Raw genomic sequence first — 12,583 nt, 5'->3', positions numbered from 1 at the left:
ACCCGGTCCCGGATGAAGCGGAGGAAGATGGATGGATGGATGGATGGATGGATTCCTCTTCTTTTTCACAATCCTATCACAAACATGGAATCAGCACCAGTTCATCAAATGCTCCATTCACAGATCTGCATCTCACTAACCAATGCAGTTTTCTAATTCAGTACCTGATTTTGGTCAGGCGCTGGACGGTGTTCAGTCAGGCCAAGTAAACATTAGATCAGGAGTGAGAAACTCAATCACACAAGGGGCCAACATCCAAAACACACCTTAGGTCGCGGGAAGAACAGGATAAACATTTATTTAACACTCTAAAACTACATTTTTAAAACTTTAAAACTGTAACTTTTTAACATAATTCTGAATAATAAAAAGACAGGAATATTATTCAAGAATAAATCAACTTAAACCTTAAATAACTTTTAATATTTTACTCTCTGTAAAAATATATTTTGTCAAAATTATACAAGTAAGGAATAAGTGCAAGATATCATCGGGTTCTTAACCCCGGGCCTTGAGTTTGACACATGTGCGTTAGATGTACTTTACTCAGAGTTCATATGTCAAAAGACAAAAGCATTCATCCCTCTCTCCAGAGAGAGGAACCTCAGCCCAGTCTCTCCATCAAACTTAGGACTGAAAGAGATGCAGATCTAGATTTCAAATGTTCTGGTTTTGGCCGCTCCACTGGAATTTGTTTACTCCTATGGACTCAGCCAGTATCCATCCATTTGAAAACAGGAAGCGGTGAGTGCTGCAGCTGCTGCATCGCTCGACCCGGATCCCTCCCTGGCTTTGTGCTTCCTTCCAGTTGCCCACATCAGCAGTGGGTGCAGCCGTGTGATGTGAAGGAGAGCCAGAGGCTGCGAGTCTCCCTGGCACCACCGGCTGCAGCGCTTCCACACACCCGTGCATTCCTTCTGCCTTAAATCAGCCGCTCTGCTCCTGCAGACCTCCGAGCCTCAGAGCGCAGGAAAAACATGCAGCGCCGCGGCTCGGCGGCCACTCCCCTCTCTGTTTATCCAGTTGGACAGGAAGAGCGGGGGGAGGGAGGAAGGGAGGCAGGGGGATGGGCTACAATCTGTTTGGCATAAATTTTACAATGAAGTCACTGTTTAAAAGGCCAGCCCCTACTCTGCACTCCGGTTGGTAGACAGTAGTGGTGTGTGTGGACTCCAGTCTGACACCGTCGCTCACAGTCACTATTAGTATTTTGACACGTCTGAAATCTGAAGATTGCCGAGTCAGCTTTCTCTTCCGCCCTGATGGGACCAAATAGGGCAGTATCATAAAAAAACCTGTAACTGTTATGATCTGATGTCCCGCCTCCTTTGGGCTTTTCCAGGCTGCTTCCCTGAAGGGTGAGAGGCACTCGGAGCTCCTGGACACTCCACCATTGTGTGGAGGAGTTATGTCATTACACACAACCACAAGCTCTGGCCTTTAGGCTTGATTCAAACTGACAAGAATTTTCACAGTGTGGAACTTATTTTCACAGAACTGCTCAGCTTTGCTGCTGTCAGATGTCTTTGCACTAATATATTTACTAACCAACCCCATTTAGATCTAAAAGACCCACTCTAATAAAAATGTGTTTTTAACCTGTTCTTATGGCTTTTTCCTCATGACTGAGGACATACATAAAGAACATTAAGATTAAAACAGTATTTCTGAGTATTTCTTTATTCAAATCATTTTGAATCAGACAAAAGATTATGTTTGAAAAGAGTGTATTTGTGATGTAGTAAGTACGCTGGATGGAGCACAAGCTCCCTGCTCCGATCCATTCTTATGGAACTACCTGCAGACAAATAGATCCATGAACGTCTTTGTTTTCCTCGTCTGGGCTGGAATCTGGATCTAAACCACATGTGTCAAAGTTAAGGCCCGGGGGCCGGATCCGGCCCTCCAGGTAATTCTATCCGGCCCTCCAGATCATTGTATTTTATTGTTATTAATGTCCCAATGTTACCTTGGGCTATTTTATAACTTGTATAATTTTGACAAAACATATTTTATAGAGAGTAAAATATTGAAAGTTATTTAAGGTTTACGTTGATTTATTCTAGAATAATATTCCTGCCTTTTATATTTATAATTATGTTAAAAAGTTATGGTTTTAAAGTTTTAAAAATGTAGTTTTGGAATTACAAACATCACTTTTGTTTTTTCCTCGTTGCATGCGTACACATAAACCAACTCACTCGGTGACTTTGTGTCTCTAGAATAGATATTCTTCTCAGTATTGTACATTTTTTAATAATTATTGGTGGTCTTTTAGAAATGTAGCAGGAACAGAATAGTTCAAATTAGTTGTAAAACACATATTCACAGGAGTGATGCAGTATTTTTTACCTTTTAGACCTCTTGGTAACAAAAGTGTAGAAAAACTGCCTATAACTGGACATCAGTTTTTCCCTCCTTTCTTCCATAAACCCCTCAAACATCTTCTATTCCTCTGAAAACCATGAAATACTAAATAATGTAAACACTTTAACTATTTTAATGTTTCTTAACTGGTGTGATGGTTTACTACATAAACCACACTGTGTGTGATCTTCTCTGTTTGATGCATTTACCGTTCAGATTATATTATAATTAGATTTCTACTGTAAAGGCTTTGAAAGTGCATGTGAAGCATCTGGTTGTCATGTATTTGGTCCCTGCAGCTTGGTGCTGTCTCTGCTAATCTTCTGTTTAATATTTATGTTTGACAAAAAAAGCACTCCCAAAGTGTTTTTATCAGTTCTCTTTTTAACATTGGTGCATCTGAAGAGGTTTTTCTTTTCTGCGGGTCTGAATTAGAAAACGCTAACCAGGACACTCATAACATTATCAACATTTGAAAGTCTCAAAGTTTCAGGTGAAGGGTGTCTTTGAAAGGATAATCCTAAACGCAGATTCCTCTGCTGTCACAAGTGGATTCAAGATTGCAGATGGAGCATAGGTCCATGCAGCTCTGTCACTGTTGCCATGGAAACCTTATGTAAGTGGTGGAGTCATAGAAGTAACAGACATAAAATCTTCACCAGGCTAGAAGGGTGTGCCAGTTTAGTTCGGTTTTTATGCCAAATATTTGATGAGTGGCTGTCGGGATGACGACGAGAGCTTTGGGCTCATTCAGGATGTGGCTCTGCTAGCACCATGTGTGGTGGTCATAGTGACCGTGGCGTCTTGGTAAAGGCTAAGCCTGCATCTCAACAGGTCGTGGTGACGGCTGCTGCAGTACCAGGAGATTGTGTTTGTGTGTTAAAGCTTACATCATTAAGATATTTTCCCAAACATGCAGACTTTCTAAGACGAGCTCATGCAGGCTGATTCCCGTTGGCAAAGCCGGAATGAGGTCTCTCTGCAGGGTAGCCATGTGCTGGAACAGGCCAGTTTGATCTGTGGATACTATTTGAAAAACTCTGGCGTGAAAAAAAGAAAAAAACGCCAAAATCAGTGAAGGCCACTCATGGATTTTTTTTTCTGACTGTTTTCTGACTGCCTGTCTGCTGAAAGTTCACTGAATAAAATCGTTTCTTCAGGATTCAAACTTCTCCTCAAACTCTCCTGGTTGATCTGGCAGAAATATTGAGCCTAATGAGATTCAGTGCATTGTTATACATACCGTATTTTCCGGACTATAAGTCGCGGTTTTTTTCATAGATTGTTCTGCATTAACATAATTGTATTAGTACAGAAATGCATCACTGAACAATTGCACCGCCCCGTTACTGCTCTTATCTGGGTTTGATTTGTTTTAAAAGATGAAAAACCAGATTTATTCGAAATTAAAGGAAAAGGTTGCAGCAGCATGACAACTGAAGCAGCTGACTTCACACAGTACATTCAGCTGTTATACAGTCTTGTTCTGAAGTGGAGCTTTGAGGAAAACCTTTGATACATGAGAATCTAACTTTAATTTGAACCTGTCAGTCATTGTGAAGATAGGTCATCTACAGCAGAGGTCCCCAAACTGTTTCTTCTGAGGACCACATAACCGTTTTCTTCTCTGATGGGGGCCGGGGTCGGTTTGTAGGCCAACAGAGAAAGTGCAGCAATCACAGACTAAACATAAACATTTATGGTTTTCCTGAAAAACACACATAACCATGTTTAAAATAATTAATTTCTGTAATCTTCATAGAAAAAAATAAAACCAAAACATTTTAAAAACTAGATATATAGCATTACCTGTGATAATACTAGTGTGAATGTTGAAAGCTGAATTTGGTCACTGAAGATGCTTAAGCTGATAGCTGAAAACGCTGAAGTTGATAGATAGCTGAAATATTAGCTAAATACCAAATTAGCCTTAAAAAACTGGTAAATTGTCTAAATTAGCCAAAACAGCTAGCATGTATCTAAAATACGTCTGGTGTTTTGCTCCATTCACGCATCTCTGAGTATTCCTCTAATACCCCTCCCAATCCATGAGAAAAAACAGGTTTTCAAGAACTGACGTCACAAAGTGAGAACAGCCCCTTTCAGGCTCTGATTTACTGAATAGATGTGCACAATATGCATATCCATCAAAGGTTCAGGTGTTTGTTTTCATAGGATAAACGCAGACACGCTGCAGAGCCCGGCTCTAGCCATATAAGGAAACACTATTCACTTTCTGCAGCTTTTGCTTCAGTGGGACATGCTGATGTAATTGTCCAGATTATTCTAGGTTGAGCGTAAATATTGATCCAAATGACAAATCTCATAGTTTTGAAGTTGGTTTGTTTCCCTGTGCTACTCAACAGTTCATACTGTGGCTTACCATCACTCTGTTTTGGAAGGTCAGCGTCCTTTCATTTCAGTCTTTCATTAATTTGCTTGTTCTAAAATCTCATATGTGGGAGCTGAGTTTTAGTTTCTTATCAGAAAGAACAGAGGCTAAAGCTGACTTTTGTTAGACTTGTAGCTTTAATGTTGGAAAAGCTTTTCATCTGCTCTGTGTTGAATCCATGTGAGGTTTCTTCTTCCTCCCCTCTAGGTGTCATTCTTCTCCACATTGCCCTCATGGATGAATACTTCAATATCTTCTGTTGTTTCCTTACATATATGTTCTGTCCTTGTTCCTCAGGATGAGGTGGACAGTCAGAATCCACTGTTCAGAGACAATCCACAGCTCCATGAAGAAGTGAAGAGCTGGCTCAAAGACCAGAAGGTGCAGGAAATTTTTATGCAAGGTAAACATTTCTGCATCTTCTTCTGAGTTCTTAGTCTGACTGCAGATAACTGCACACATGTGTTTGTTGGAACTGCTGTGGATGAAGGAAAGTGGCACGTTTTAATGAACTCTACCTGCTTCCCCCCCCTCCAGGACCCTACTCCCTGAATGGCTACCGAGTGCGAGTGTACAGACAGGATTCAGCCACCCAGTGGTTCACGGGCATCATTACTCACCACGACCTTTTCAGCCGAAACATGGTTGTCATGAACGACCAGGTACCCGAACACACCGTCTATGTCATGCAGGTTGATGTGTTGAATGCATGTTTGAACTACACAGTCAAACTTGACAAACTCGTGGTGCATTTATCTGAGCACGCTGAAGAGATGCTTCAGAAATGTAACGTCGTTTTCTTTAGACTCGGTCCTTTTATTGTTAAATGAATGTCAGGGTTCACATTGACCCTCATCATTCATATTTGTGTTGCAATAAAATGGAGACTCTCTGTATTGACTTGTTGCCATGGTAACCAGCGTTTCAGATTTCCTTTGATGGTTCTGCCATTACTGTTGCAAAAAACTCTGATTAGGAAACTCTCAGGGTTTCTTGGTGGTGGACTGAGAGGAGACTGAACCATGACGGAGACGCTGCTCCATTCACAGTCACTTTTACACTTATTGTGTGATCGCTTAGTCAGCAAACACAAATAAGTCGCTCCTGAGTGTAAGTCGCACCCCTGGCTATACTATGAAAAAAAACGCAACTTGTACTCCGAAAATATGGTAATGAAAATAACACATCAGCATATCATACTTATTAAAAGATGGGGCTTATACTGTGTCAATGTCTGCAGAAATGATACAACTTTGCAATAAAATGATGGAAAATTTTCTTAAATATTTATCTTCTGGTTTTACTAAATATTATTGTAATCTTGATGCGATACTGGACTAAGGCTGAGTCATCAATGGTGGAATAAATTCAGTAAGAAAACAGGCAATTTAAAAGTAAAAAACAAATGATTTTGTCCTACCAAGATATAATTTGTTGGGTTCTTTCTTATTTCTTGATTGAATTTGTTCACTTGTGTTCTCCAAAAGAGAAACCATGACTTAAAGGTTCTGCTGCTGTTCTCCAGTCATGTGTCGTAGAGATCCTGGAACTGAGCACTTTCACATCCCCTGACAGTGAGCAGCTGTCTGAGCCCGTTAAACATGCTAAACACACTTCTGCTGCCAACAACAAAGTAAAAGGTTAGACCCAACCGTTCACCACGACAACTGAAACTGTAGAGCAGTGTTGGTGAGCGATCATTTACTAGCAGCTGCAACAGTCTGAATGCTGAAACCCCAGTGACATTTACTGCATTTTATCACTGCAGCCAAACATTTGGGAACATGCTGGGATGGATTACACCTCCGCAGTCTGGTTGTGACTCTGTGGCAGCAGAGAAACCAATGCATGGTTTCAAAATATTTCTTCCGTATTATGAAACTGAAATAAAAGCTTGCATGCTCTGATGACTGCAGTTGGTTCAAACTATGGCTGTGGGATAAATGTGAGTGTGATGTGCGTTCAGGTGCTAGAGCCTCAGAACGTGGATCCATCAATGGTCCAGATGACCTTCCTGGATGACGTGGTCCATTCTTTGCTGAAAGGAGAGAACATCGGCATCACGTCCAGACGAAGGTCGCGGTCCAGCCAGAACAGTAACACAGCCCATGTGAGTACAAACAGAAGATTTAAGCGTCCTCTGTGCTCAGCCTAAACTTGTTTTTATTCTTAGGAATTATTTAGGATTTCTTTAGATGGTATTGACCCAACCAAACTTATATTTCCTACTCATGACGCCACATCATACGCATATTTAGGAACAGGAGAAATTCAGAGCAAACCATCCCAAACTGGATCGTCTTACAGCACCATCGTGAATGTTATCATTTTGGCTTCACAGGCATGTATACCTCAAAGAGATGGAGGCCCACAACATTATTACAATGAGATTTGCAATTAAACAAGCTTTGGAATGAAAAAAAAATCAACAAAAGAAAATCAGAAAAAAGCTTAAAAGTTGATTTGACAGATAAACTTCACATAACAGTGGTTGGTTACAGTCCCTGCTGCTGCGTGACGGCTTTGTTGGCTACAGTTAACTGTTGTTATTTGGCTTTATGTTGGTTTATCAAAAGGAGCTGACACAAAAAACTTATTCTGTTGTCACATTTTATGTTTGTTCATTTCTGTTCCTTTTTTCCATTCATTTTTGTTGTTTCTGACCCTCTAAAGATGGCAGGAGGCCGACCCGGCGGAACCACTGGAAACTCTCAGGTATTCTTCAATTCACATCAAACTGAAATGATGCTTTTCCTTCAGAATTGTGTGTGAATGCTGAAAGATTGTCACATTTACTGTAACTTAGTTTTAAGAGGCTGAACCCCCTTGAACTAAGTCTTAAAAAGAATGCTAAAAATGATCCTTTTGAAGTGCCAACTTCAGTGTCACAAATGACTTTCAATGAGGATTAGCAGTGATGTTAACAATGCTTAAAAAGTGCCTCCAACTCTGGAGGGACTTCAAGTCATTTTAAAAACTGAGCAGAAGTGGCAGAGCCCAACAGATGCTGAATTATTGAATATTTGGGCCTTTTTTGCCAACATTTTTAAGATTGTCTTTCTAAAATTGTACTTGATAGGTAGCTGCACCTTTGTATAAGCTGCATGGTTCAAAACCTGGGAAAAAAGTAGCAGATAATACAGTGTGTGTGTGTATATGTATATATATGCTTGTCTTGAAAGCTCATTTAATTAAATCCAAACTCTTTGGCTCACCGTCACCAGATCAAGCAAAATCATTCTTAGGAAAATCTCACCACCGAGATTCTGTTTCAGGTCTTGTATCACAGAGTCAAAAGTGTGATAACTTGACTGTAAATATTTATTCTGCTTATAATTCCATGACAAAATAACATTTGAAGTTATTCACAGACAGACCTGATTTTAGTCATGCTCTAGTGAAGGGGAACAGTCTGTAGAGTCATGTGACTGCTGTCATTCCTGCAGCCAGTGTAGATGTCAGCTGTGTTTGTTTTTATCAGTCAGCTGTGTTATTTAATGTCAATAACCATGTTTGAATAGGAACTGATGTGGTCTTACACACATGGACTGCTAAAAGCTTTACTGATCTGGAAGTTCGATCAGGAGATGTCACTGGTTTCAGTGTTGGTGTGAAGGCTGTCTGAGCTCCATCTGCATGTGACCATGACTACTGAGGACGGTCTGCTCCACATGAGCGTGTTAACCCTTTAACACCGGAGCTCCAGTGTTTCTGTTCTTTGATTTACTGTAATTTTACAACTGTTCACACGATCATTCCAGTAGATTGTGAAGGAGAAAAGCGGCTCGAGGACATAGTTACAGTATGTTAAAGATTTTTGATTTTTGACTTTTTTCATTTCTTTTCTTTCCAGAGTCATTATACACGAGCTCAAGCGAACAGCCCCCGCCCAGTGATGACATCATCAGGACCCAACCCTAAAAGCTCCCCCCAGCAGCAAAGTCAGCCTCAGCAAGTCCAGCTGGCAGTCAACCAGTTGCATCACTCCCCCAGTGGGCGCGAGCAGAGAGAGCCGCGCACCTCCCGCTCCTCCAGGAGGAAAGGTTCCGACAGCAGCGTCCCAGAGGAGGACAAGGAGGCGACGGGTCGAGGTGAGCGGCGAATCCCTCTGCTGCAGAGCAAACCAGAGCCTTTCATTGGTGCTTCGTGACAGCTCTGTAAACAGTCTGTCATCTTCACAGTCTGATGGTTTCTGCTCAGAGCATTGAAGGTCATTTCACAGTGAGACTCATCACTGTGGCAACTGGTAAAAGGTGTTTTTATAAAGGAAAATATCCAAACTTATCAGTCGGTTATTGAGGGTTCAGCAGCACTGCAGAGGATTGTCTTCGTTGTTGTAATTCAAGCAGATCAGAGTAGAGCTGGGTATCGATTAGAATTTCCAGAAACAATTAGATTCCGATTTCTTTTAATTGTTATTATTCAATTCAATTTTGAGTTTAGACATTTAGACACATTTGTTAAGAAATACATTAATAATCTACTATATGTTTTGAATAGGGATGTTACTATCCGATCAAGTGATCAGAAATCATGCCTGATCACTTGGTTGATGACTTGATCGAAATCGAACTTTGTCCCCCGATAAGGATCAGATATTTAATGTATTTTTATTATGATCAGAGCTTTATATTTCAATCTTATTATTCTGGATAAATACTCCACTAGAAGTCTGCATGTCATGAACAGATCACAAAATGTTATTCCCAGAAAACGCAGCAGAAAACGGCAGCAGCTCAAGCAGAAGGCTAACGTAAACAATTCAGTCAAGCTAGCTAGATGATCACAGATTCAGACTTCTGGGATGAATAACTCTTTTAAAAACCTTTAAACTGACAGCAAGTTTCTCCATTGGTTTGTCCTAACACAAACAACAACCTCTAAAGGAATTCCAACAGAAAGGGACAGTTTTTGTTCCTTTTTAATGTGAAGCTCTTCATGCTGCAGACAGACGGCTAAACAGCAGCTGCTAACTGCTACATGCTAGCGCCATGATATAACTCCTTAGGACCCGAGCTGTCCTTTGATATGCCTGTTTTATTTATCTGACAGAGAAATAACAGTTAAGAAAATTAACTACTGTGGTAATAAAACAGAAAATGTGATGTCTTAAGAACTTAAAAAATAAGCACATAATCTAAAAAAAGAAAAAAACGAATAAATGAAAACTAATAATGATATCAGCTATTCATGAACACTCATCATCAAATTCATGCTAAAACAAAGTCATAATTTATTTTTAAGAACAGGAATCACATTTGGTCAAAAATGTTCAATAGCTCTAAAGATATTAAAGCTAAAGTCACTAAACTTTATCACATGACTAATTATCACTTGTATAACAAGAAAATTTTATTTTTTCCGAGTTTATAGTTGCATATTTTTACTTGTTCATTAAAGCAACTTCACGTAAGTGCTCTATTTAAGTTAGTTTTTAATGATAAAATAAGGTTAATGATATATAAATAGGAGACAACACAAATCTGTTTAACACATTTAAAACATGAAGAAATTGCATAAAGTATCGTATTGGGACTCGGTATCGGCAAATATACCAAATCGAATGACTCAGAATTGGATCGTGCCCAAAAAAACCTGATCGGGGATCCCTAGTTTTGAATATATTTATTCAATATTTATATATATTCAAATCGATTAATTGATTTTATCAACCCAGCCCTAGATCAGAGGACTTTTAATTGTTGATCTCACTCATTTCTAACAAACTGTGGAGAGGCAGAATCTTCCCCCTGCCGTCAGCGGTCCTGAGGAACACCCTGTCTGCTGGCTGAGCTCCGGTACCAACCCACTTTTTATCTGTTGTTTGTTCAGAGTCCAAGGCCAAAGTGAAGCAGACGATGAACAAACGCAGGAAAGGAGAAGAAGATGAGAAGAAAGCAGGATTAAAGAGGCTGAAGACTGAAGTGACCTCTGACCTGTCGGACTGCAGCGACTCTGAAAACCTCCACAACAAGAGAACCACTGACTCATCCTGCTGCTCTTCCTCCTCCTCATCCCTGTCATCTTCGTCCTCTTCTTCCTCCTCCTCCTCAGAGGCAAACTCTGAGAATGAACTAAAGATGCGCAGCAGTGATGAGGTACAAAGTACCATTTCCCAAGTGGAGGAGGAGGAGGAGAAGCCAGGGGTGAAGGGACCTAAAATGAATGACTCCTCCTCTCTCGTTGGTCACTTATCCCCGTGGGCAGACATGGAGGCAGCAGAGAAGCTGAAGAAGAGTGTGCTAAAGGACTCAGTAAAAATGATGACAAAGGAGGAGGAAGAGCTGGTGGCAGTGACTCAGATCACTCAGTCTCCTCTTCAGCAGTCGCAGCTGATGGTGGATATGAGCCAGGGTGGAGCCATGGAGAACATCAAGAACACTGTGAAAGGTACTCTGCATTCATCTGCTGAAGAGCCCTTATCCAGCTCTTCTCTCTTCTAATGTTCTGTTGCCGTTTGTTCCAGTTCCGGGTGGCGGCGTCATTGACATCACAGATGATGCCCAGGCCACCGTGCACAGAGAGAGCTCGGAGGCCGTGTCAGCGCTGCTGGCGTCCCAGAAGGCCGAGTCCACGGCCCTCTCGCCGTACCTCCCGCTCAACCCCTCTCCCGTGTCATCGCCTCCTGTGCCCCCCGCCTCCTCTCCATCAGAGGGGTGTCGCAGGACGGACGTGGAGTCGCACGTCAAGCAGCACGGCTTCATGGGAGGCAGTGTCACGCCAGCCAAGAGCAGCAAAATGGAGTTTGGTTCGTCTGAAGTCATCAGGTGAGAGCAGGGGGAGGAGCTCTGCATTCTGCAGGGATCAGATGGGTCTAGTTCTGATGATAAACTCCTTCCTCTCAAGCTGCGTGTGGGAGGAGCTACTGTCTATAGCTTTTAGCCTGATTGCTACATGGAAGCATTGACTGTATATTTCATTTACAATGCATGAAAGACCAAGATGATGTTGAGAGATCAGGTTTATTTACTAAAAGGTATTCTACAAACGCATTTTGTAATCATATTTCCATGTCTGGGTTCATGAGATCATTCAGAGACTCCATAAGCTTCACCATCTTCTGCAGGAGCTGCATCTGAATGGCAGACGCTTTCAGCGGTACTTCTGTCTGTCTGAATATTGTTGTTGTCTTAATGAAAATAAGAAAATTACCATGAAGTTCAAGAGGAGAACGATCCGATTCTCCTTCATGTTGATTTTGGACTCCACCCACTGATCACGTTATCAACGCATCACAAGCCAAAGCTTAGTCCCCGATTGGTTGACTCGACTATATAGAACACTGATGACATTCACATATTCAAAGAAGATTGTAGAAACCTGGTCTTTAGTAGAGAAGTGTCTCATTCATTCATCTTCTTGACCGCTTCTTCCCTTTCGGGGTCGCGGGGGTGCCGGAGCCTAACCCGGCTACTGATGGGCGAAGGCGGGGTTCACCCTGGACAGGTCTCCAGTCTGTCGCAGGGCTCTCTTATTGTTAACGGTTTGGAACAGCTTCTACTGAAAAGACTGCATTTATAACCATGCATGTGTGAAGTAACACAATGCAGCAGTTTTTTTAAGGAAATATAAAGAAAATTCAGTTTCACTGAAGCTTCATGAAAACCTGAAGAGTCCAAAATGCGAGAATCTCAGCCCATCAAACTTGCACCTTCAGTTTCATCCACAACCTGTGAAGCAGCTGTTCACATGGCTTAAAGCATAAAGATGAGTGAATGAACCCTGAGCTCAACCCTCACATGTTTGAAGACTGAAGCTGATGATGAGAGTGAACTGTTTCATACCCAGCAGGATGGCTCAGGTTTTCATCCGTCCTGGTGTTTC

The 12,583-nt window shown here is 41.4% G+C and overlaps 1 protein-coding gene across 2 annotated transcripts in view; it reads left to right on the top strand.

Moving 5' to 3' along the window:
- jmjd1cb (jumonji domain containing 1Cb) overlaps nt 1-12,583 on the top strand; it is a 107,750-nt gene that overhangs the window by 76,014 nt on the left and 19,153 nt on the right. For both annotated transcript variants that reach the window (XM_024298130.2, XM_024298131.2), the window contains 7 exons: nt 5,057-5,162; nt 5,297-5,421; nt 6,726-6,869; nt 7,433-7,474; nt 8,613-8,850; nt 10,592-11,149; nt 11,226-11,526. In XM_024298130.2, the coding sequence (XP_024153898.1) occupies nt 5,057-5,162; nt 5,297-5,421; nt 6,726-6,869; nt 7,433-7,474; nt 8,613-8,850; nt 10,592-11,149; nt 11,226-11,526 (1,514 nt within the window). The remainder of the gene's footprint in view (nt 1-5,056; nt 5,163-5,296; nt 5,422-6,725; nt 6,870-7,432; nt 7,475-8,612; nt 8,851-10,591; nt 11,150-11,225; nt 11,527-12,583) is intronic.

The sequence above is a fragment of the Oryzias melastigma genome, linkage group LG19, assembly GCF_002922805.2.
Source record: "Oryzias melastigma strain HK-1 linkage group LG19, ASM292280v2, whole genome shotgun sequence".
Lineage (NCBI taxonomy): Eukaryota > Metazoa > Chordata > Actinopteri > Beloniformes > Adrianichthyidae > Oryzias > Oryzias melastigma.
The sequence above is the reverse complement of the archived record's forward strand: the minus strand, read 5'-3'. Positions and strand labels throughout refer to the sequence as shown.